The 21,517-nt window shown below is 43.8% G+C and overlaps 2 protein-coding genes across 2 annotated transcripts in view; one reads left to right on the top strand and one right to left on the bottom strand.

Annotated features, from left to right (window-relative positions):
• Window positions 1–1,340, bottom strand: part of ddo (D-aspartate oxidase) — a 3,241-nt gene extending 1,901 nt beyond the window's left edge. Inside the window, 2 exon segments of the mRNA XM_083684186.1 lie at window positions 20–206; window positions 1,279–1,340. Coding sequence (XP_083540312.1) covers window positions 20–191 — 172 coding nt within the window. The 5' untranslated portion in view covers window positions 192–206; window positions 1,279–1,340.
• Window positions 1,341–1,831: 491 nt separating this feature from the next.
• zbtb24 (zinc finger and BTB domain containing 24) lies at window positions 1,832–5,567 on the top strand. Its single transcript, XM_083683563.1, has 6 exons — window positions 1,832–3,151; window positions 3,267–3,434; window positions 3,668–3,751; window positions 3,871–3,954; window positions 4,033–4,114; window positions 4,245–5,567. Exons 1-6 carry the CDS (start codon window positions 2,245–2,247, stop codon window positions 5,155–5,157), a joined length of 2,238 nt encoding a protein of 745 aa, XP_083539689.1. The 5' UTR covers window positions 1,832–2,244; the 3' UTR covers window positions 5,158–5,567.
• Window positions 5,568–21,517: the final 15,950 nt, after the last annotated feature.

The raw sequence follows: 21,517 nt of genomic DNA, 5'->3' as shown, positions 1-21,517 counted from the left end.
AAACACAAGTTCTGCTCACCAGGGAATTCAGCAGCAAATAGGATCCCAGCAGCCCCATCACTGGTGGTGTCTGGGGTGAACTTGTCGGCCAGGAGAGTCACAGAACAGAAGGGGAGCGCCTCCGCAATGCATACAGCAGTGGAGAACCCCACCACACCTGCACCCACCACAACCACCTTCACACTCTTCATTGTAGATCAATTTAGCTACAAAAATAAAAATAAACATACAAAAAGTCAAATGTTTCTTGTGTGCATTACACTCATACCGGTATGCCAGACCAATGTGTTTAAGCTTGTTTGTTTGTTTGTTTTTCCTAAAGTGAGTATAAAATCAGTGTAGAATAATTCCCTCCACATTGTTGGTACATTCCCGCAAAATATATGTTGTACCAGTAGGGGCTGCTAAAGAGCGTAAGAGAAAATACATGGGCTCCAATGGAGATTTTCCATAAAATGGCTTTTCGAAAATGATTTTAGATATTAAACGGCAATCTGACTTGTTTCAAAGGACAGTATATAGACCTACATATTGGTGCATTATGACCATGATGCCATGCTAAGACAATGGCCTCAATTAGCATAGTGCTAGCAGGTTTTACAATCAAAAGTGTAGTCTTACATTGAGACGAAAGTTTGTTAGTATGACATTGTCTGTATTTCATTATCAGTACAAAGATAATTTAGGAAGATTAAAGATCAGGTAAGGCACACGATTTTTGAATACATTTTGGAGATCGATTTTTTGCTTTTTAGCTGCATTACTTCAATGTTAACGGTCCTTACTGCTCCTTACTGAGGTGCGCCCTCTGCTGTCACTGTCATAGGAACTGCACGTTTTACTCAATTGAATGGGAAAGAGAGACTGGAACGGCTGCCCGTAGAAGGGCTGTGGTACAATCAAGGATCAAGGATCAGTGGGTTGGTCATTATATTGGAATTGCATAACAATGACATTGTCAATGACAATGACATTTGAGAGAGTCAATGAACCACTCTATTTCACTCAAATACTTGAATGTGTGTTATGTTAATTTACTGTTGATTTTCATCATTTTCAATCTCTTGATAATAAAGATCACTTAGTATATGCATTTCTATGCATACTACTGCACTTTTCATAATGTTTAATGTAGCACCAATGATCATAATGTTGATTGTTGAAGCCAGCAGTGCTGAGAAAAGTTGCAAACGGAAAAAAAAAGTTGACACTCTGTCTAGGTAAAATATCTGCTGAATATGTGTTAGATTTATCTAGCTGAATATGTGTTAGACCTACCTGTATACAAGGTTACAACACTGATTTTCCACAGGCATAACAAACCTGTCCCTCTATTAAACGCCCCTAATGAATGACAGCTCTGAGTGACACAATCAGTAGTCTGGCTCTGGCCGCGTCACCGCACAATAAACAAAGTATAATAAAGAAGCCCTGGCTGGAACTATTGTCGTTCCCAGACACTTCGGAGACCTTTCGTGCACTCAAATGCACGGGGGGGGGGGTGTCTTTACCACCAGCCCCGCAGCCCACAGATGGATCGGCCCACGAATTCCCGGTGCTCCAGATGGCCAGTCAGCTACTGTCGGGAACACTGTCTGACAAGGGAACACTATCTGACGCGACACCGGGAGTTTAACGAGTGTATCCATCCACAGTGCATACAGATTAGTGAATCTGCACGGCAGCTCGTGTTTTGTCAACAAGAACCAAAATAACCACTTTCAACATCTCGCGAGTTTCTACATTTTTACGACGACCAGAGAAGGTAAGGTCCTGAAAGCTTAGTATCTTGTTTAAGGAAGTGCTGTGGCTACATTTATAAATCCATTTCAGAGATAGTTTCTTAGAAATATGTCTGTTGATGGGTTTAATTTGTTTAGATTTTTCGTGTTGCTGTAAATGCAGTTTAATAGGCCTATTTTCTGCATGGCGCCCATCGGATTGAAACGATGTAGCACTCCTTGAGTTTTTTGACCGGAGTGTTGTAGCCTACTGCACTGTATTGTGTACTAATACTGTTTGATTTATCTGTAACTGAGCAGTTTATGTGTGTCAACAATAATAACGCTATAATATACCAAGTCAATTATTTTGTTTCGGAAAGTAAGATCTACAATCTCATTGTTCTCTGTAAGGGTTCACTGATTTTGCAGCCACAATTGCTCGCACTGTATTTCTATGTATTTCTCAGCTTGAATCCCAACATTATCATGTGCTGTACGCTATATACTGGCTTTCACGCAAATGTTTAGATTGAGTTGCGCTTTGTGTTTACAGGTTTTTCTTTTTAAAAAAATGACAGAACAGACACCAGTCACAACTACTTCCCTCATGGCCCTTCATTCAGATTCACACAAGGACACAATCTTGAGCAAATTTGACAAGCTGAGAAAAAAGGACTTGCTGTGTGACATAACACTGATTGTAGAAGATGTGCACTTCAAGGCACATAAGGCCTTGTTGGCTGCAAGCAGTGACTATTTCTCCCTAATGTTCACCACAGAATGTCAAATTAGCCAGTCCACCTACAGGCTTGATGGCATGGCAGCAAACACCTTTGCTGCAATGCTTGAGTTTATCTACAGTGCCAAAGTGTCTGTTGAGGAGAGTGACGCAGAGCAGCTCCTAGATATGGCCCGTATTCTTGAAATCAGTGACCTGGTTAAAGCCCACACTGACCATAGCAAGGACGTTAATACAGACAGAGGAGAAGGTGAAGGAGGGACAGTACTACAGCCAAAACGGAAAAGGGGCCGTCCAAGGAAAGATGCGGACATGTCTGTAAAGGTGTCAGGTGTCCTTCTGGATGAATCAAGTAAAGTGGAAGGAAATCCTGTCAGTAATATCCAGGTTTCAAAGCAGGTTATAGTTGATGCCGCAGTGGACGGTATAGAATTAGTAGTTGAGTCGAACCATAAAGATGATGCAGACTATGATCCTAGAGCAGCGCGTAGCCGGCAGAGTAAACGGAAGGTAAAGCCGCCTGTGAAGTACAAGGGCTACAGGGTGGGAGATGATGTCGCTGAGCGCAGAGAGCCTGGGAAGAGGGGCCGGAAGAGGAAATACCCCAACACAGAGGCACGGTGTGAAGACTGTGGAAAAGTGTTCAAAAACCACCTCTTTTTAAAAATACACCAAAGGACTCATACAGGTGAGCCCTAGCTGTGACTTATCTGATAAGTGCCTCTGGGATGAACTGTCAGGTGATTACAGTGTAGGGGTTTATTTGCATGTGTGAGTGATTCAGTTTCTAAATGTCCCAACAGGTGAAAAACCTTTCAGGTGCCTTGTCTGTGGGAAGTGCTTTACCCAGAAGCACACCCTCCTGGTTCATCAACGCATGCACACTGGAGAGAAGCCCTTTGTCTGCACTGTCTGCTCAAAAGCACTCTCCACAAAAAACTCACTGATGGAGCATATGAACCTCCATACAGGTGAGATACAATCCATACAACCAGTGCAAACAATTCAGTCTAGCTACCTGCTGCAACAATTGTCTGGTCTTAGCTGCAATTTATTCCTCACAATTGCAAGGAAAAGAAATAGAAAATGTTTTTTTCAACCCATTGAATAATGGCTCAGTCCAAAACAACCCCTGTTCTATTGTATTGTTGTTGCTTATTAAGTGCATTCAAATGTGAGCTCAATGTTTTTTTCTCAATCTCAGAGCAGAAATCTTTCAGCTGCGATAAATGTGGGAAGACATTCAGTCAGAAGAGGCAACTGAAGAGCCATTACAGGATTCATACTGGTAAGAGTACTACCTAGATGACTGACAGCGTTTCTGTAAATCTTCATAAGACCTTTTTAATACAAGGTATGGCAACCCATAATACATAAAATTATACTTTATTTGTTCTTCTTTTACAGGTAAATCTCTACCAGAATGTGCACACTGTCATCATAAGTTTATGGATGCAGCTCAACTGAAGAAGCACCTAAGAACTCATACAGGTAAAGTGATCTATTAAAAGAAATTATACTTTATATACTTATTTTACTCCAGGTGTAATAACAGTGTTATTGTTACAGGTGAGAAGCCTTTCACCTGTGAGATCTGTGGGAAGTGTTTTACAGCCAAGAGCACACTGCAGACACACATCAGGATCCACAGGTGAGTCATGAGTTGTCATCAGAGGTTAAGTTTCTCCACATGGCCTTGTTTTGGACTCACCTTAACAATGTTGAGAAACTATGTGAAAAAGTGTTTCAATTCAAATGTACATATTGTTTTGTCTTTGCAGAGGAGAGAAGCCATATATCTGTAGCTTCTGCAACAAGTGTTTCTCTGACCCCAGTGCAAGAAGACGGCATGTTGCTTCCCACACAGGGAAGAAGCCCTTTACCTGCTCATCTTGCAACCTGTCATTCGCTCGTCTGGATAATCTGAAAACACACACCAAGACACACAACAAAGAGAGAGTCACCATTGAGGTCCCGACTGAGGCTGCGGTGGTGGCTGCGACGGCTGGGTCGGAGGAGGTGCGCAGCATCCTGCAGCTGCAGCAGTACCAGCTGCCTGCCCACTCTGAGCAGGAGATCCAGCTGGTGGTCACAGGAGAGGTGGACAACATTAACTTTGTCCCAGCAGGGCAGGATCAGGGCATCAGCATCATCACCACGGATGGTGGCTCTGAACCCGTGAATCAGGCCCACTCCAGACTCACACTACTGACCCAGCCATCGGGACACATGCAGAACGTGGCGCTGGTCACCCAGGGCGGGGTGGATCAGAGCCAGCAGATCCAGACTATCAGCGTGATGGAAGGCCAGATGACCAACGGTGGGCAGCCGGAGCAGATGCATGTCATCACCTTGAGCAAGGAGGCCATGGAGCACCTGCAGGCCCATCACGGCCCCCCTCAGCCCTTGCACATAGGAGGTCAAAGGCCTGTCCAGCAGCTCCATGTGATGCACCAGCACCAACCCATCCCACAGCTGGCTGTCACCCAGGACCCTGGCCCCTCACAGGGGCACATGAGCAGAGAACAGCAGGGCCAGGCCATTCACATCAACAGCCAGAGCAGCCAGCCCATCTCCATCAGTCAGACCAATGAACAGATCCCCAGCCACCACATCCAGGGACATCAGACCTTCCAGATCCAGGCAGGCACTGTGTCTTACCTCTACACCACCAGTCTCGCTCAGCAGAACTGAGGGAAGAGGGGGGATTGTTTCATACTGTACTACTGTACAGTTGCTTTACGATCCGACTGACATTGGTGCTAAAAGGATGATCTCAACACACTGATGCCTGACGCAGTGGAGATATTTTAATTCCGAAACAATTTTATTTTCATGATGGCCTTCAGAATAATAAGGAAATGAAGGAAGCGTGTGGGAAATACATTTATTTGCCAATTAATGTTATAAAAAGGTGTATATAGGACAAACAATTGCAGTGTTTTAATAACAAACAAAAAAATCTAATGGAACGGCTCACATCAAACTGTATACTGCTTCTCTTCATGAAGACTCATTTCAGTAATTTAAGGGAATAACCAAAATAAAACTGCAATGAAACAAATATGTGAAAGGAAAGCTAACCATGCACATTGACAAAATAAAATCCCTTGTTCAATGAAATAATCAAACTCTCTTTATGGTTATTCATTACTTCTGGATTCAGGATGACAAAACTGTTACACAGCTCAGCATTTCAAAAGCACCGATGCTTGTATGTCACAAGTCTGTAGAATGAGAATTCATACTATACTGATGGGCATTGACTGCCTTGTCCTGAAGGGGTATTCATGGCTGGTTGAGCCTCAAGTGCTGAAGGTGTGTGAGGAGACTTGAGGGGCCTCCATCAGAGAGATCTGGTAACAGCATCTCTCTGGTCAGGACACGCAGACGAGAGGGGCCCTGTCAACATTCACAAACAAGAGATAAGGGACCGTCACATACGATATGAATCCATGTTTCAATAAGATGATATCATTCGCATTATATATGGTCAAGTAATGATAAGTGAAATGAGAAATGATGATACTGCATTATGACAAGATATACTGTACTTACTGTTTTAGGCCTCTCAAGTTGGGTGTCTGAACACCTCTTGGTATCTGTGAGCTGTTGGCCAGGCTCTGTGTTGAGGTCATCCTGAGTTGCGTCTCTGATGTGGCTGCAGGGAGAGTGGGCAGACTGCTGCCTTGCTTTGGGTTGACCTGAAACAAACACAACAGCCATGTGTGAGGTGTGAAATGGCTGAAATGTACTGTCCTTCAAAGATAACTATAAGGGCCTGCTAAAGCTAAGCTAAAGATACAGTACCTGCAGAGGAATCTCTGATGCTAGATCTGCTGTGGGCTAAAGTATAGGAAGACATCTTTCTTCGGCCTGTGAGAGAGAGGAGAGAGACCGAGCAAAGATGGAACATAGTGAAGTAAGGGTATAGTGGAGTTACTGCAGTCAGAAAGAGAGTGAGAGGAACCCACTTTGCAGCTTTTGCACGTACCAGGTGTGGAGGTGCATCTGGAGACTGCAGTCTCAAAGTCGTAAACCTGGCTCTGCAGCTTGTCAACCTGCTGGAAAGCCTCTTGCTTGAGGCTCCGCTCCTGATGAAGCTGGCTCCTCATCTACATACAGAGAGTGTGGTTAATGACCGTTGCCTCTTAGAGATGGGGAGACATGCACACCTCAGAAACAGATCAGAGAAACCACATCAGAAAATATCCACATTAATTTACTGTAATAGGTCGATATGCTGTATAAATACTGGTGGCACTGTTATGTTTTGTGCACGTTTGTAAGCCTATATTCCACAGGATCACGGGAGACCTACCTGTCTGATGTCTTTGGCACTGCGATGTTGCTGTAGCTGGGTCTCCCTACTGCTCCTGTCCAGCTGCACACTGACGGCTCTGAGCTGTCTGTCTTTGTCTCCCACATCATCCCTCAGCTGCTCCAGGCTCAGCAGGCGGAAGGTGTCCAACTCCTGCCTGCTCCGGGCCTCCTGAGCAGAGCGATGCCTCACCTCATGGAGCTCCTCATTCTGTGTGTGATGCATGCCCATAGCAAAGGTTAAGACAACTGTCAAACTGTATCCATCTCTTTAGACATGGTTATCAATTACCTTTGATGTGGGACTGTGTAGAATTCATATTTTATGGGGATGTTTATTTTATTTATTTAAATTTTTTATATTGTAACAATGTTTATTTTTATTTTTTATATTGTAACAATTGTATTTCAGCACTATGAATATCACACTTATATTATCTGACAATATGATTATCACATTTAAACTTGCAAGAAATGTATCAGCAGCTCTCGCGAGTGACAACAGTCAGCGTCAGTCTGCTGATGATGTGTACTACTCTACCGTACCTGTTTGAGGAGCAGTCTCTTGGTACAGCTGTACTCAGCTTGGCACTGCGTCATGGCTCTCTTTGTGGCCTCCAGCTCCTCCTTGAGTAACTCCACTCCCTCCTCTGATATCATCTTCACTTTCAAGGCCTCTCTCTGACAGGACATCTCCCTCTGGACACAAATTAGGTGTCAGAAAACGTCCATTGTAAATAGGAAGCGCTCTCACAGCTGCTCTGCTGAATGAGTTGTGTGATTTGATTGGGGGATATTCTTCCCTCTCTGTCATTCCTACCTGCTGGCTTTGCAGCAGCTTAGAGTGCAGCCTTCCCTGGCCAACCACTTGTCTCCAATGGCTCAGTGCCTTCACCTTACATAGCAGACCTGTCAGCTGTCTGTTCTCCATGCTCAGTTCATGCAGGCCCTCTTTCTGGTGGAGAAAGATCATGGGAGAGAGAGACTCAGAGTGAGTCATGTACTGTATCAGTCAGTTACTTGCTTTGGATTGCAGATACTGTACTTCTCCAGATCATCTCACCTTCGACTGTGTCAGGACAAGAGCATCATCGTCCTTGGTGGAGCCAAACTTCCTCTTCAGCTTGATGATGTTGTCCACACCTTCTCGCCTCACTTTGCTCACTAACTGTCTGACATCCTGGTCCATTCCTGCGTGGTACTCATCAAGTCTGGCCTGTGATCCATACACAGAAAATACAATACGCAAAGAAGCATCCTCTCATTTGAACTGTGTTGTTGTAGGGGGAAACATTATTTATTTGAAATGGGTTTTAAGGGGGATTTGGACCTTAAGTTGAATGCAGGTGGAGAAGAGTTGACGGACCAGGGACTCATAGCGTTGTCTGTATTTGAGGCTCAGCTGTTGCTGCTGGCTTCTATGCTGCTCCTCCAGTTGAGCGATCCTGGCACGAAGAGCTGTGATCTCCACCATCATCCCTCGGCAGAGTGCAGTGACCTGGAGTACAGTACCAGAGAAACACTGGGCATCACAGACTCCATCATCAGCATTGGCTTAGCATTAGCATTGTCTTAGCAATGGCTATCATACAATGGCAACTAGCACTAAAACTAATGGATGAACATCATGTGCTACTTTGTCCTCTGTATCACATCAACAAACAATGAGTACTTAAAGTGCTCCAAGAATATTGAAAATCGTATACAACACCTCATTGTAAGGGTTGCTTGTCTGAATCTGGGACTCTAGGTTCTTCACGTCCTGAGGACAAAATGTTTAAAAATACAAGAGTAAGAAATGAAAGAGTAACTTATGTGTGAATGCAAAACATAGAACGTCACTGTATAAAACCTGCCAGATTGGCGGAGGTACCTGTTCTCTCTGGTAAAGCAGCTGACTCTCTTGCTGCAGAATTTGTTCATAGAACTGGGAGTAGAACAGGAAGCTGCTGCGCTCTCGTTCCATCACAGAGCAGCCCAGAGAGGTCAGGCACTGCTGTAGGTGGGTCTTGGGGAACTTCAGCTGTAGGAAATATTCCTCTTGTTACATCATTATCATATAGTGTGTACTTATCAAAGGTATTTTTAGTGTATTCTAAGGTGTTTGTTTAAGCAAATGTTATATGCCAAGGGACACAACAAAAGAGTTATATTTCATTCAGTATTGAGTTGGACATGAGGCCATCCTTCTGCCGGTCTATTATGTGATGGGTATCTCACCAGTCCGTCAACCTCCTCAGCCCCTTCCATCAATTGCTGGATGAAGTTCTCCGCTATCTGAGGTCGCTCTGGGGACAGACTGTGCTTCATGGGGGCTCTTTTCCACAATTCTGAGCACAGAAATAGTAAAGAAAAACAAAATCGCACAACAGTAAAGAATTCACATCACAGTTCAACATTGGTTCACGTATTTTCCTGTAAGTTCAGTGAAACCACCACACTCCCACAGTGAGGTGTGTACCTGTAGGGAGGCCTGTGTCCTGCCTGGCTCGCTCTGACATCACCAGAGTCATCTCCTTGGCGACCCTCCTCTGCACCGCTCGGATCATATCACACTCAGTGCTCTCCAGCAGCCTGTGGAGCTGACCCACCAGTGCATGGAGTCAGATCATACTGTTCATCACACACTGACTAAGGGCTGAACACACCACAGGACAAACCACACTGTGCTGTCTTGGATTTATTCCTTTCATATACGCTATCCTTTCCAGCACTCTTTTGGAAGATGCGTACCAAGGCCAGGCCAGCCCAGTGCAGCTCAGTTCAGGTCGGCTCCCAAGTATAATTAGGGTAATAAAACCCTACCACTCTGTGGTGCTACATGAGGCAAAGTGTGAGTTAGTGAATAGTGTAGTGAAGTACCTGCCATGTCTTAATGTCAACCTCTGTGGCTCCAGCAGGGGGCAGGAGAGGCTGGTTATCAGATAGCAGGGCCTCGTAGTCCTTCTCTTTGCCCATCTGTTGGGCCAAACCTCTCATGCTGGGGTGATGAATCTCAGCTCTGAAATTTTAAAACATGAGAGCATATCTCACAACAAGTATGAAAAAAAGTCAAGTCTATGAAGAAACTGGTTTAATGTCTCTCTTATCAATGCCCTAAAATCATAAAGCTAAAACTTTGTGTGGGGGGTCACTTACCTGTACAGTCTCGAAAAGTGTCTATAGAGCTTCAGGGTATTAATGTGCTCAACACCCAACTGTCTCCGGCCCCAGCTCTCCTTGAAGAACTCCAGCTGCTTGGTCAGCACCAGGAAACCCTTCAACACAGACAGGACTTGGATAGGGTCCTGGAGAGGAGTGGAGGTGACTACCTTTCCTTCATCTCCACCATCATCCAAACGGCCAACCTCCTCCTGGGATAAAGACGCAATGCTGTCAACCTAGTTGTCATAAATGCACAGTGCCTGTGTATAACACCAACATCTTAAAGATAAGATATCAAAACTCATGATCACACGAAACATCCATTTTCTCTGTCAGGCTTCCCACATACATGTAGGTCTGGCTTGTTGTCATGGAGACAAAGCGGAGCTGCCTCCCCTCCGCTGTTGAGGACATCCTCCATTAAGAGAGAGACCCCCAGGATCGCTCCGTTGGCCTCCATTCTGCTCCGGCCACTCAAGCCACTCAGACACAGCTGGAGAATTTGTATTATGTCATTTGTACATTTGTGAATTGTATCAAGCAATTCAACTTTTAGCCGTCATTGTCGTACTGTCATGTGACAAAGGATTAATAAATTAACCATTCTCTCCCAAGTGCCATGAGGCCATACAGGAGAAAGGATAATAGGGGAAGCCAAATATTAGGAAGTATACCTGCATGCAGTTCTCAATGGGTGGGATGTCCCATATATCCACAGGGTGTAATCCATGACATGCCAGAAAACATCTCCATGGGTACATCCTTTGGGCCTAGAAAACATAAACAAATCATAACAGTTGTTTTTTAACTGTATGTAAAAACTTGCAGGCATAGGAATCTATTGTCAATGCTGGTGTTTCTACTGTACGCTTATAATCTCTTGTAAACTATCGATGGGTTTTATGAACACATTTTGCTACAAACCTTGGGACATTGAGGTTCCAGTGGCTGAGGTAAGGGCAGCAGGGAACTGTGCACATTGGCTCTGACACTGTCACTCAGCGCAGGGAGAGCGTGCCCCATGTTGTCACTCACACTCTGATAGGCTGCAACATTTCCAGAGGAGAGGAACGCTTCCCTGAGGTAAAGAGAAACATGACAGAGAGAGAGAGAGAGAGAGCAATATCGATAGGAAGGTAAAGCGAGAGAGATTAGAGAGATTGACCTGAATAAATCCAGAGCGGCACTCACCTGATGAGGTGACGCACAGCAGTGTCAAACTGCAGGAAGAGCACCTGTCTGCGCAGCTGGAGCAGACGGCCCACAGCTTCCGGACTAGAGGGGTCACAGAGAGTTTCAACCTGCCGCTGGATCTCCCATAACTCTGCCCCTTTAAATACAACAAGTCCAAGACCTCACTCAGACAAAGAGACTGCTATGCTATGCAAAAGCGAGAAAAAAAACGTAACCATAACTGAGCTATTCATATAAAGTTGTAAAGGATGATAGTGATGGAAAAAAATATTGCTTGGGTGCCATTGATATTTAATCATGAGTAGCATTAGCATTTTATTGCTAATGTGGTGAGTCTTTATCATCATTGTGTACCTATGCCTTCAGTGCCCCCCCAATCAGCTGTAAGCTGTGGTCCTTCTTCTCGTCCTCTCCTCAAGCTGAAGTGGGCTCCTGGGTTTCCCAGTCGGGCAAAACTGACCAGGTAACAGACAATGTCATGAAGGGCTGACACGATCTCCAGAGTATGATGGAGAGCTCTGCTACACGCCTGTAATACACAGCAGAACCACATCATGATCTTCATCAACATCAACTGCATATTTTGAGTCTATAAAAACAATACATTGCCCTGGATTCAGCCTGCATGCAGGCAAAAAACATATGTATTATTGTTTTTTTTACTGTAAACTGTAAAGTGCGTTGAACTGCATCTCTGTAAGAACATGTTCAGCAGGTTAGAGTTTCTCACCGTGTCCTCCAAGGTCCTGAACACCAGGAGAACTTCAGTGAAGTGGGGGATGAACCACAGGTTGAGGAGTGCTCTGCCATCTGCAGACAACAGGCGTCTGGGACGACGGCTGAAGCTCCTATCCAACCAGGGACATATATATATAAAGTCTTAACTCCAGCAAGTCACTCAGAACATACGCTTCCACAGCAATATATTTACTCTTCTCAAACATTTTCTCTGTGAACTTGTGCTGGGGAGAGGGACTTCTGTATATTTTCATGATATGACGCAATGAAAGCCTCCCTCATACTGCTCCTACCTGGGGTCAGGTTGAAGGCCATATTCTGACTCCAAATCACCTTTCCACTCACTGGCCTGTCCAATCATGAAGTGGGACTGGCGAATGGCGGGCATGTCGTCCAATAAGGAGGTTAGGCTGTAGTATAGGGCTATAATCTGCCCTCTCACACAACACTGGGACATACGCAGGCTAAATCTGAGAAAAGGTTGACAGACACAAAACACGTTACATGCTACATAGGGAAGAGCCACAGACCTATTGTGAAGAAACTGGTTCATGCCGTAAGCTTCACCATACTGTGTCTGACCATAGCAAGTAACTGTGATGAAATTGTTCTTAATTCCTGTTTTTGTGCTACATCAATGAAGTTTGATTTGATTGAATTCAGTGAAAGTTCAGTAAACAGTCAACCATGTTGTAGCATTGTAGCAGATGGCACACATCACATACAGTAAACATACTTTTGACAGAACTCAAGAATCAGCCTCCTCTTGATTTTTGCCACTTCATCCTATGGTGGAAAATAGGGTAATGTTACCACAGTAGCACCTGAGACTCAGTGTGGAGGGACTCTATGGCCTGGCGGTTAACTTACAGGGTTCTTCATGAGACTGCCCACCATCTGCCTCTTCTTTATGAAAGAATTCAACATTTCATCCCGTGGACCCACTTTCTCCAACTGGATGGATACAAAGGCCTCTGCAAGCCTGGGACACAAAGCCAACACATATATCACACTTTCTATCTAACTGAATGGTAACAATGACATTTACAATATATTGTATCGCTATCAACCCTCCAATTCACCTCTCCCTGGTCCCAGTAGCATTTGTCTTGGGTCCTCTTGTGGATGAATGATCAGCCTGTTGTAGTAACCTATTGGCATCTTCACAAGCTTTGGGACCCAGCCGTACTGAGGAGTTTGTATCACCACTTGATTGAAGACCCTCCTGAACCAAGAGAGAGAGAGAGGGAATTTGATCACAGAAATCCAATCCATTGGAGAAATCCAATCCACAGAAATCCAATCCAAAAATATAATATAATAATAATAACAAATATGATTGTGTGTGTATTGATGTGATATATTGCTGATGTATTGTACCTCAGGTGAACCAAATGTCTCTGCCCAGTAGCACAAACATGCCTGCTTCACTGCACCAAACAGAGCATTCTTCTGTGTCACCTGACAGGCCAGGATTACCTGCAGGTTCTCCATGCCTGACCTGTTCATGAGCTAAGGAGAGGCAGAGAGAAGAGGCAGTAATGTGATGCCAGTAAGGTTAAGTGCAAAGTATAGTCATTAATAGCTAGGTTAAGCATTTAATTTGAGCTTACATGCAATACTGACTCTTCAGTGCAGAAGCTGAATTTTCCAATTTGGTTCTCATCAAGCTCCTGGATGCTCAGGGGCAGGCTGGATGGAGTATACCTACAGTATGGGAGAATATATCAGAATGACTGTAAACAACCATGTCACTCATGTTACATGAAATCTGTAAGTACAGTATACAGCTACATCAGTATAGATTATAGAGTAGAGTACCTGTCGACACTGCTGTTGTCCTGCAGTAAGGCTGTGACAAACAGGGGGCGCTGTTCCGCCTTGTCTCTCTGTACAGCAAATTCAAACTGTACTGGCCGCACATACAGGTGGAACTCATCAAAGCCCAGTTCCAGAGCCAGCATTTTGTATAACCTTGAGACACAGAGTATAAGGTTAATATCACAGAGTATCAAATATGTGACCAGAATCCATATTGTCAGAGGGTAATAATATGAGCTCAACTGTGCTAGATGTGCAGTCTCTGCTGCTGACTCCATCAGGCGATGGTGTATAGTCACCAGCTCCAACAGTTTGGAGAAGGTCTCTACAGCAAAGAACTGCTTCTCCTTCCCCTGCTTCATGTCCTTCTCCTCAGCAGACCGAATCAGAGACATACCCACATCTCTGACCAGAGAGGGATCCCCCAAAAGCACATCTGAAAATAACTGAGGAGAAAAGGAACAAATGTGATGTGCTGCTACAGTATGTTTCATTTGTGATATTAACGATATTAAGGAGAGACACCCACATCCTTCTGTGTTTGAGTGCTGTAGGAGGCCCCAGGCGGAGCCAGGGAGTGCCAGTTATGCAAGGCCTGCTGTAGGAGTCTCTGTTCCAGGGATACTCTCTCAGCAACCCCAGTGGCCCGCTGGAGCTGGCAGAGCTCAGTGTGAGCCTGGGTTAGGGCCTGGTACACTTGAGAGGCGAGGCATAGGGAGGGGTGGACCTCTAGCAGGTACACGTTCATTAGGGCAGGCCTGCAAACACATAGACACACACACACACACACACACACACACACACACACATTGATACACTGTAAAACTCTAAATACTATAACTTAAAGATATGACTATAACCACAGAATAACCTCAGAACAGTAGGACTTGCCTGCCACCACCCAGTGATACCAGATGTTTGGGGACATAGTTTGGTGGCAGTCCATATTCATGAACAGTGCCTCTCTGACCCCCCCTCCACACACACTCAAGGTACTGCCGCTGTTGATCTATCTAACATTGAGGACAATATCATTGGAGAGAAACCATCAGAGGTTATGGCATAAGAAACATTGATAAGAAATCCTAAAAAAAAACAGAGAGCTGCTATTGTCATACAGTGCTGTCTTTTTAATGGTCTCTCTGGCATAGAATGACAATTATGCATTTTGTTTTGTTCACCAAAAACAGTTACCTGGCAGTCCAGCACTGCTCTGATTAGCTGGTGATGGCTTTGCAGACAAGCCGTCTCTGCTCTGTAGCCCTGTACAAAGTAGTCCATGCCCAGGTCCAGCTGTGGCCTTCTGTGCATGATGTCGGTGATGACCTGGGCCAAGGCAAATCTCTCCTCTGACCCTGTCACATGCTGGTAGGCTTCAGTGTAGCAGTTCAAGAGCTGAAAATGTATAGAGGCAAGGGTACAATAAAGTCAATCTACAAAAATCTGGAAAGTCTTATGATGGCTGAAAATCATTTGTCCATTGTCATTTCACCTGAACTTTGCTCTCCAAAAAGGCTGCCTCACATGTCCACAAGTCAAGAAGAACTGCAACACGGTCTACGTCAGTTCTGGCCCATGAGTGGAGGTCTGTTTCAGAGCTGCATGATGCCTCAGATTTGACCCCCTGTTGACTTGTGCTCTTCTGGATGTAGTGGGAGCCCAGCAGGGTCAACATGAACTCCAGTTCCTCAAAGTCCCTCAGAGCTACATCATACACTATGTGCAGCCCTCTCTGGTCCTGGGTGTGAACCAACCTCTCCTCAGTATTGTAGAAATCATGTAAGTTCTCCACCTCTTGGAACTCCATGAATTCCGAGCAGTGAACCTGCAGTCATTATAAAAAGCACATTCCCCCTTAAACCTTCGACAAATAGCCCACAAGAATCCCAGAACAATAGGTTTATAATAGAATTCATCTCAGATAATGGCATCGTATAGTACACAAAGGTACTGATGCCTCCTGACCTTGTAGTCAACAGGAGTGTTGTGGCAGTATTGATGCGACCCCAGGCCACCTGCTGTCCCACCGCCCCCTCTGGCTGCGTTCATCCAGCCTGTCTCCTCCGCACTGCTGACCAGGTCTCCTCCCTCCAGGCGCAGGCTGGCCGTGTCAAAGGTCAGGGTCCTCTCCACAGAGCGCAGGTAGTTCAGCATCCCCAGAGAGACACGCTACGGGGACAGAGGAAGGCTCAGAATCATGTGAGAACGGCAATAGTTCACCCAATCCTAGTTGAAGCAATACATCTGCTATGAATACAGAGAAGCGTTTGTTTTAATGAAGAATCTGTTGTTCTGACAATAGAAACCCTCTGAGACTCAACACTTTCCGTTGTTTTCAACATGACTGGACAATGAACGCAGGTTTAACATCAACATCATTTCGTAGCGGACTGTGTGCCTCACCTGCAGCTCCCTGATCTTAAGGTGGCGAAGGTGAATAAGGGACAAGTATGCACCCTTTGTCATGATAGGATCTGTGGTGCCCTCCTCTTGGCGTTCATCCAGTCCCAGCAGCTGCATGCTGTTCATGTAGCTATAGCTGTGATTGTAAGAGGGCAAGAAGGTATGATGGAAAGCAAAGGAATGGTTCAAGATGTTTCGGAATAGATACGACGTCAAACAATAATGCCAAAACTACATTATTTTAATTGGATGAAACTAATCACTCAGGTGATAAGGTGTAATAATCATAACAATATACAGTACCGTTCATTTTTTGTCACTAGTGAAGGGGTTTTGCTTTTCCTTTTATCCTGTCCTTTACCGACTCCACGTCTAGATGAACCATTTACGTCATTTACATTGGATTCCTAACAGGAAAAATGCTCCTCACTGTTATTATAAACCCAGACATGCAAAATCAAATTTGGTGATGTTTGGTGATACGTAACTTTTTTGCAACTTATTTTTTCTCTGTTGCACCCACAACTTAAGACTTATATATGGCAGTGTACAGACTACGTGCCTGGGAGATAGTTGTGGCGCTGTAAATGCTCTTCCAGATCTGAGAGGTGTTATGTCCTCTACCGAGGTGTGAGGTCACTGATGAGGGCTCTCTGACCAGCGGGTCACAGATGTGGGCGGCGTGTTCCCTCAGGGCTTCCGTCACTCGGACTGGATCTGACACCTAAGGCTCAGAGAGAGAGAGGTGACACTGGGGAATGTGTGAAGTGAAGTGGATCTGAACATATATTCTCCTTTTGTACTCAAACATTTATGCATGATAAAAATTTAAAAATTAAAAAAAAATTTTTTTTTAGAGATGCTTAAGTAAACTGCATGGGGAATTGCGGTGGTTTTGATTGCCACATCTTTACCTGAAGGAACCTGCTCTGCATCCTTAGTAGTTCATCAAAAGACTTCAGTTCATTCAGCTTTGTGGCTAGTTTTTGTTGCCAGGGATCACGTTTGGGCTTAATCTGTTTGTTTATTTTTATGAGAAGAGAAACATGAGCCTATCAACTGCTGTAGCCTTTTATCTGCCTAAATTACATACAAAAAGATGTATAAGTAATATGACAATGGGTACACATTTATATGTAAACATCATATAAAACTGGTTAACAAGTACTGCACAGGAGAGGACGGGATAGGGACTCTCACTCCAGACCTGAATGAAGGGGATCCAGTTGGCCTTCTTCCTAAGTGCCATGTTTGGACCCTTCCTCCCCCACTGAGCCTCTAGGGCCTTTGTACCATCATACTGGAGGAAGGTCTTCATCACCTCCTGCTTTCTGAAGATTACCTTGAACTCCTGTAAGACCTTACAAAATACAAAGAATATGGAATACATTGAATCTTCCCACAGGCATTCCACAGCCCAACAGGACAATCTAATTTGTGTATATGCAATAGAGGTTTGTGTCGCTCAAACAATTGTGTCGCTCAAACAATGGTAGTACCATGCTAAAAAGCTCCATCTCATCTGCAGTGGTACTGATGTTGTGGGTGTCATAGGGGAGGTGGAAATATGATACCAGGGATTGGAGTTCTGCACAAAACTCATCCAGTTTCACAGAGTGCATCGGAACGTCATTAGCCATGTCTATGGGGAGAGGTCATTAACATTAACCAATTGTACACCCACAAAACACACGCACGCACGCACGCACGCACGCACGCACGCACACACACACTGACACACACACACACACGCATACACACACACACACACACACACACACTACTGCCACCTACACCATCTAAATCTAGACATCCAAGCATAAGGCTCTTACCTGCTGAATATTGGATTCTGGTCGGAGTTTCACCAGATGTGTTGGAAGTACAGGTCAAATCTGTCATGCTGGAAACCTCCCTGGTCATCCTTGCCTCTGTAAAATCTTTATCCTTCCTTTCACAAGCTGGAATATAATGGAGCACCTGTAACACACCATATAGTGTGAACTTGATTTGTAATTTGCATAGGCGAATACCAATACCCAATTTGTCCACGCATGTAAGGAAGCAGTCTGAGCCTTGGTCTCTCTGAGCAGCCTTACTCGCAGGAAGTGGTGGATGGTCTTGACCGAGTGTAAGTGACAGACCAGCCATTTCAGGTAGATGACCACATCCTCCTGGGTGACCACATTGATGGGGTTTCCCCGGCCTGTCAAGATCTTCTCCCTGGACACTGCCAGTCTGCGTGCCCGCTGAACTGCATCCTGGTACTCACTCACCAAGTATGAGACTTGGTCCTGATGATGAAGCAGGTTGAGGGCTCATTCAAATGAATCACACACACATGTGGCTTATCCCTTCTGATAAATGACTTTAGCTGGCATATCAAAGCTCTATTAATCATACAACTACCATGGCACACTTAAAAACTATATATTTTACCTTGTAAATGGGATACAGCTTGTCAATGACATGGGAATGGCGACAGAACCTCCTCCATCTCAGCATGAGAAGATATTTGTTCTGTGCCAACTGATAGGATCGGTCTGCATAAAACTAGGAAAAAAAACATTTGTGTAACCGGTCAGTATTTAATTCTGTGTGTGTTACACTGTCAACCCAGACTGAAAGAAGCTACAACTTTATGTACTTACAGTACATACTGTATTTACAGAGGAAAATATCAATGATATCAATGCAACCCATAAAAGATATTGGATCATCTCAATGACACAATATTTTCGTATGCACATCTATTTTACTGTACTTCCATGTGTTTTGAGATTACCTGGTGCAGCAGAGGAGGCAGACTCTCAGGTGTGTATTCCAGGCTGAGGCAGCTCTCCAGCTCCCTCTGCATTACATGAGCCTGTGACACCACTGGCAGGGCCTCCGCCACCTGATTTTTGGTGCATCAGCAATCTTTGAATATAACTAGGCAGTGGTAATAGGTAGCACAGGGTAAGTCTTGCCGCTTACAGGCAGTACGACAACTTACAAATGTCTCTAGTCTCACCTGCAGGCCCCTCCCGAGGACCTTTTCCCTCTCTATGCGGAAGTAGGATACATCCTTTGGAGTGGGAACAGAACTAAGATAATGCCCAAATGAGTAAGACAATTATAGAAAAGAGGTCAGTCAAAAACATACAAAAGTCAATAGATAATTTTCAATTATTCATCATTATCTACATACGCAGGCCTCCTATGTGTCAGTGGCCACATACCAATACGATTTTGAGGGTGTTCCCCACGAAAATCCATTCTCTTCTAACTCTGTCCTGAGAGCTGAAAGTTGGGCCAACAATTCTGCTTCCATCTGCTCCACCTTCGCAGTGGAGGAAACTCTGTACACGGACATAACAGTAGCTCCTGGAGACCCTCTAAAGGTCGCAATGACACTATTACAAAACAAAATAAAAACCAAAACACCACCACACACATTTCAGAATAAAGACATTGTAGTTTTGAGTTATGTAGGGTGTAATTTAATGCTAACGTTTCTGTAGAAGCTTAGGGTTAGGGTTAGAGCAAAATGAAAGACTTGCCTTGAATGAAAGCTCTGGGGAATGGCAGCCAAGTCATTCCTCTCTCCAGCTTGTTGCCACAAGTATCCATGGAGACTGGAGGCATCTCAATAGGGCTTCCCCTCCTCATCTCCTTTCCTTCAGCTGCACTCATAAAAAAGGTAGACTGGTGAAAGCAGAGAACTGGAAGGCATCCAGTAGAAAACACTGTTAGTTAGTGTTGCTTTTGTGCCTATGTTCTCAAATCAAATCAAATGTTTCTACTGTAGAGGGCTCTAGAACTCCATCAGGGACTTCATTCTTTCATGGTGTTAAATTTTTCAAGGTGTTTAATTTCTCATGCTCTTACAATTTAATCAGTGTTTTTTGCATATTTTCCTACCCATATTTACCTTGCTGTATTAAATAGCATAACATGCTCACTTTTTTTGGATACAGAAAAAATCATTGGTTTATACTTATGGATGGCCACATTCAATACGAATTTGTCACCAAGGTGCATTTCCTACCAATAAGTGCACAGGGCATTATATTGCATAATTAATTTGTCAGATAGAAGGAAAGATGCTGTGATAACTATTAATGCCAGTACAGTAGATTCATTTCATGGCTGAGAGATGACTCGTTACAATAATGAATTTAGTCTGCTGTGAACAATGCTCTTGAAGAGACTGAATTTCAGCAGAATCTAGTAGCATTTAAGGTGACGTCTCCCTAGCAACCATTTCTTTGCAGGATGTCTCCAGTGTATAGGTATGTGAGAAATAGAAAACAGCTCTTACAGACTGGAGTTTCCTTTGTGTCTCAGAAACCTTTAAATATTATTGAGGGCTACTCTCTTCTATGTGCAGCAATAATGGATTCCTATGTATCACATTTAATTTAATAAACAATCAAGACTAAATAAAATGATATTCAAAAACCCAAAGACAATTACAGTGCTTCACCAAGCTTTATTTACATGCACCATTTCTTATACAACCTACATTAAATCCAAAGTGGAAATACACAAGGAAATGCCAACATCAAGTAGTGACGCAATTTGTAGGACCAGCAAGGGGAAGTATGGGCATTGGCAGTGAGTGTTGTTCTGAGATCTGAAAATCTCTCTTAATTTTCATATTAATTTACCAACATTTGTAATAATCTGTGCAAGGATAACACACCTAAACTGTAAATTGATGTTTTGGAGTAAGATGTTTTTACAATTACTGTAAGAGCTGTGTTATAATTAAGATGCAGAGTAAATGATTAGTATTCTGCAGAGCCAAGAATTTGGCTCTTCTTCTTGGAAGGCTAGAGTATATTGCTTCTGGTTCAGTATTGAATCTTTTAAACACAATCTGATTAAGTAAACATTCTGGTAGAGTATTGTGCCATTTCTCAATGTCATTCATCAATGCTCTTTCATTTGGTCAATGAAGTATGAGTGGATGTTCAAACACAAACAAATGCAAATGCAAACACAAACCTATGCATAAATATACACATTATCCACATGTACGATGTATGAATGCTTAATTAATCTATTTTTTATGTAAAAGATGAACTCGGCAAATATTTTCCCTGGAATATCAGTTTAGGGTGTAGTAAGCAGTCATTTCTTGAACAAAATAACTAATAGACTAAGTCGACCGATTGGTGATTCAATTGTAAACTCAACATTCACGTTAACCCTCTTGTTCTTATAGGAAAACCATGACAGAAATCCAGTACCATCTCTGCTGACAGTGATTGTTTCGTCATTAACATTGGAGCAGTTGCATACAGTGTCTCCTCTTCCCACCAACACAAGCTGAAAAGGACTGAAACTTTCTGTGATTCCACTGGATTTCTCATACACTGAATGAATTTGGCAACATTCAAGACATTAGTTTTCATTCCTTGTACCTAAAATGTCCATCTTTTAAATCTGC

The sequence above is a fragment of the Argentina silus genome (genome assembly GCF_951799395.1).
Source record: "Argentina silus genome assembly, chromosome: 13".
NCBI classification, from domain to species: Eukaryota; Metazoa; Chordata; class Actinopteri; order Argentiniformes; family Argentinidae; genus Argentina; species Argentina silus.
The sequence above is the reverse complement of the archived record's forward strand: the minus strand, read 5'-3'. Positions and strand labels throughout refer to the sequence as shown.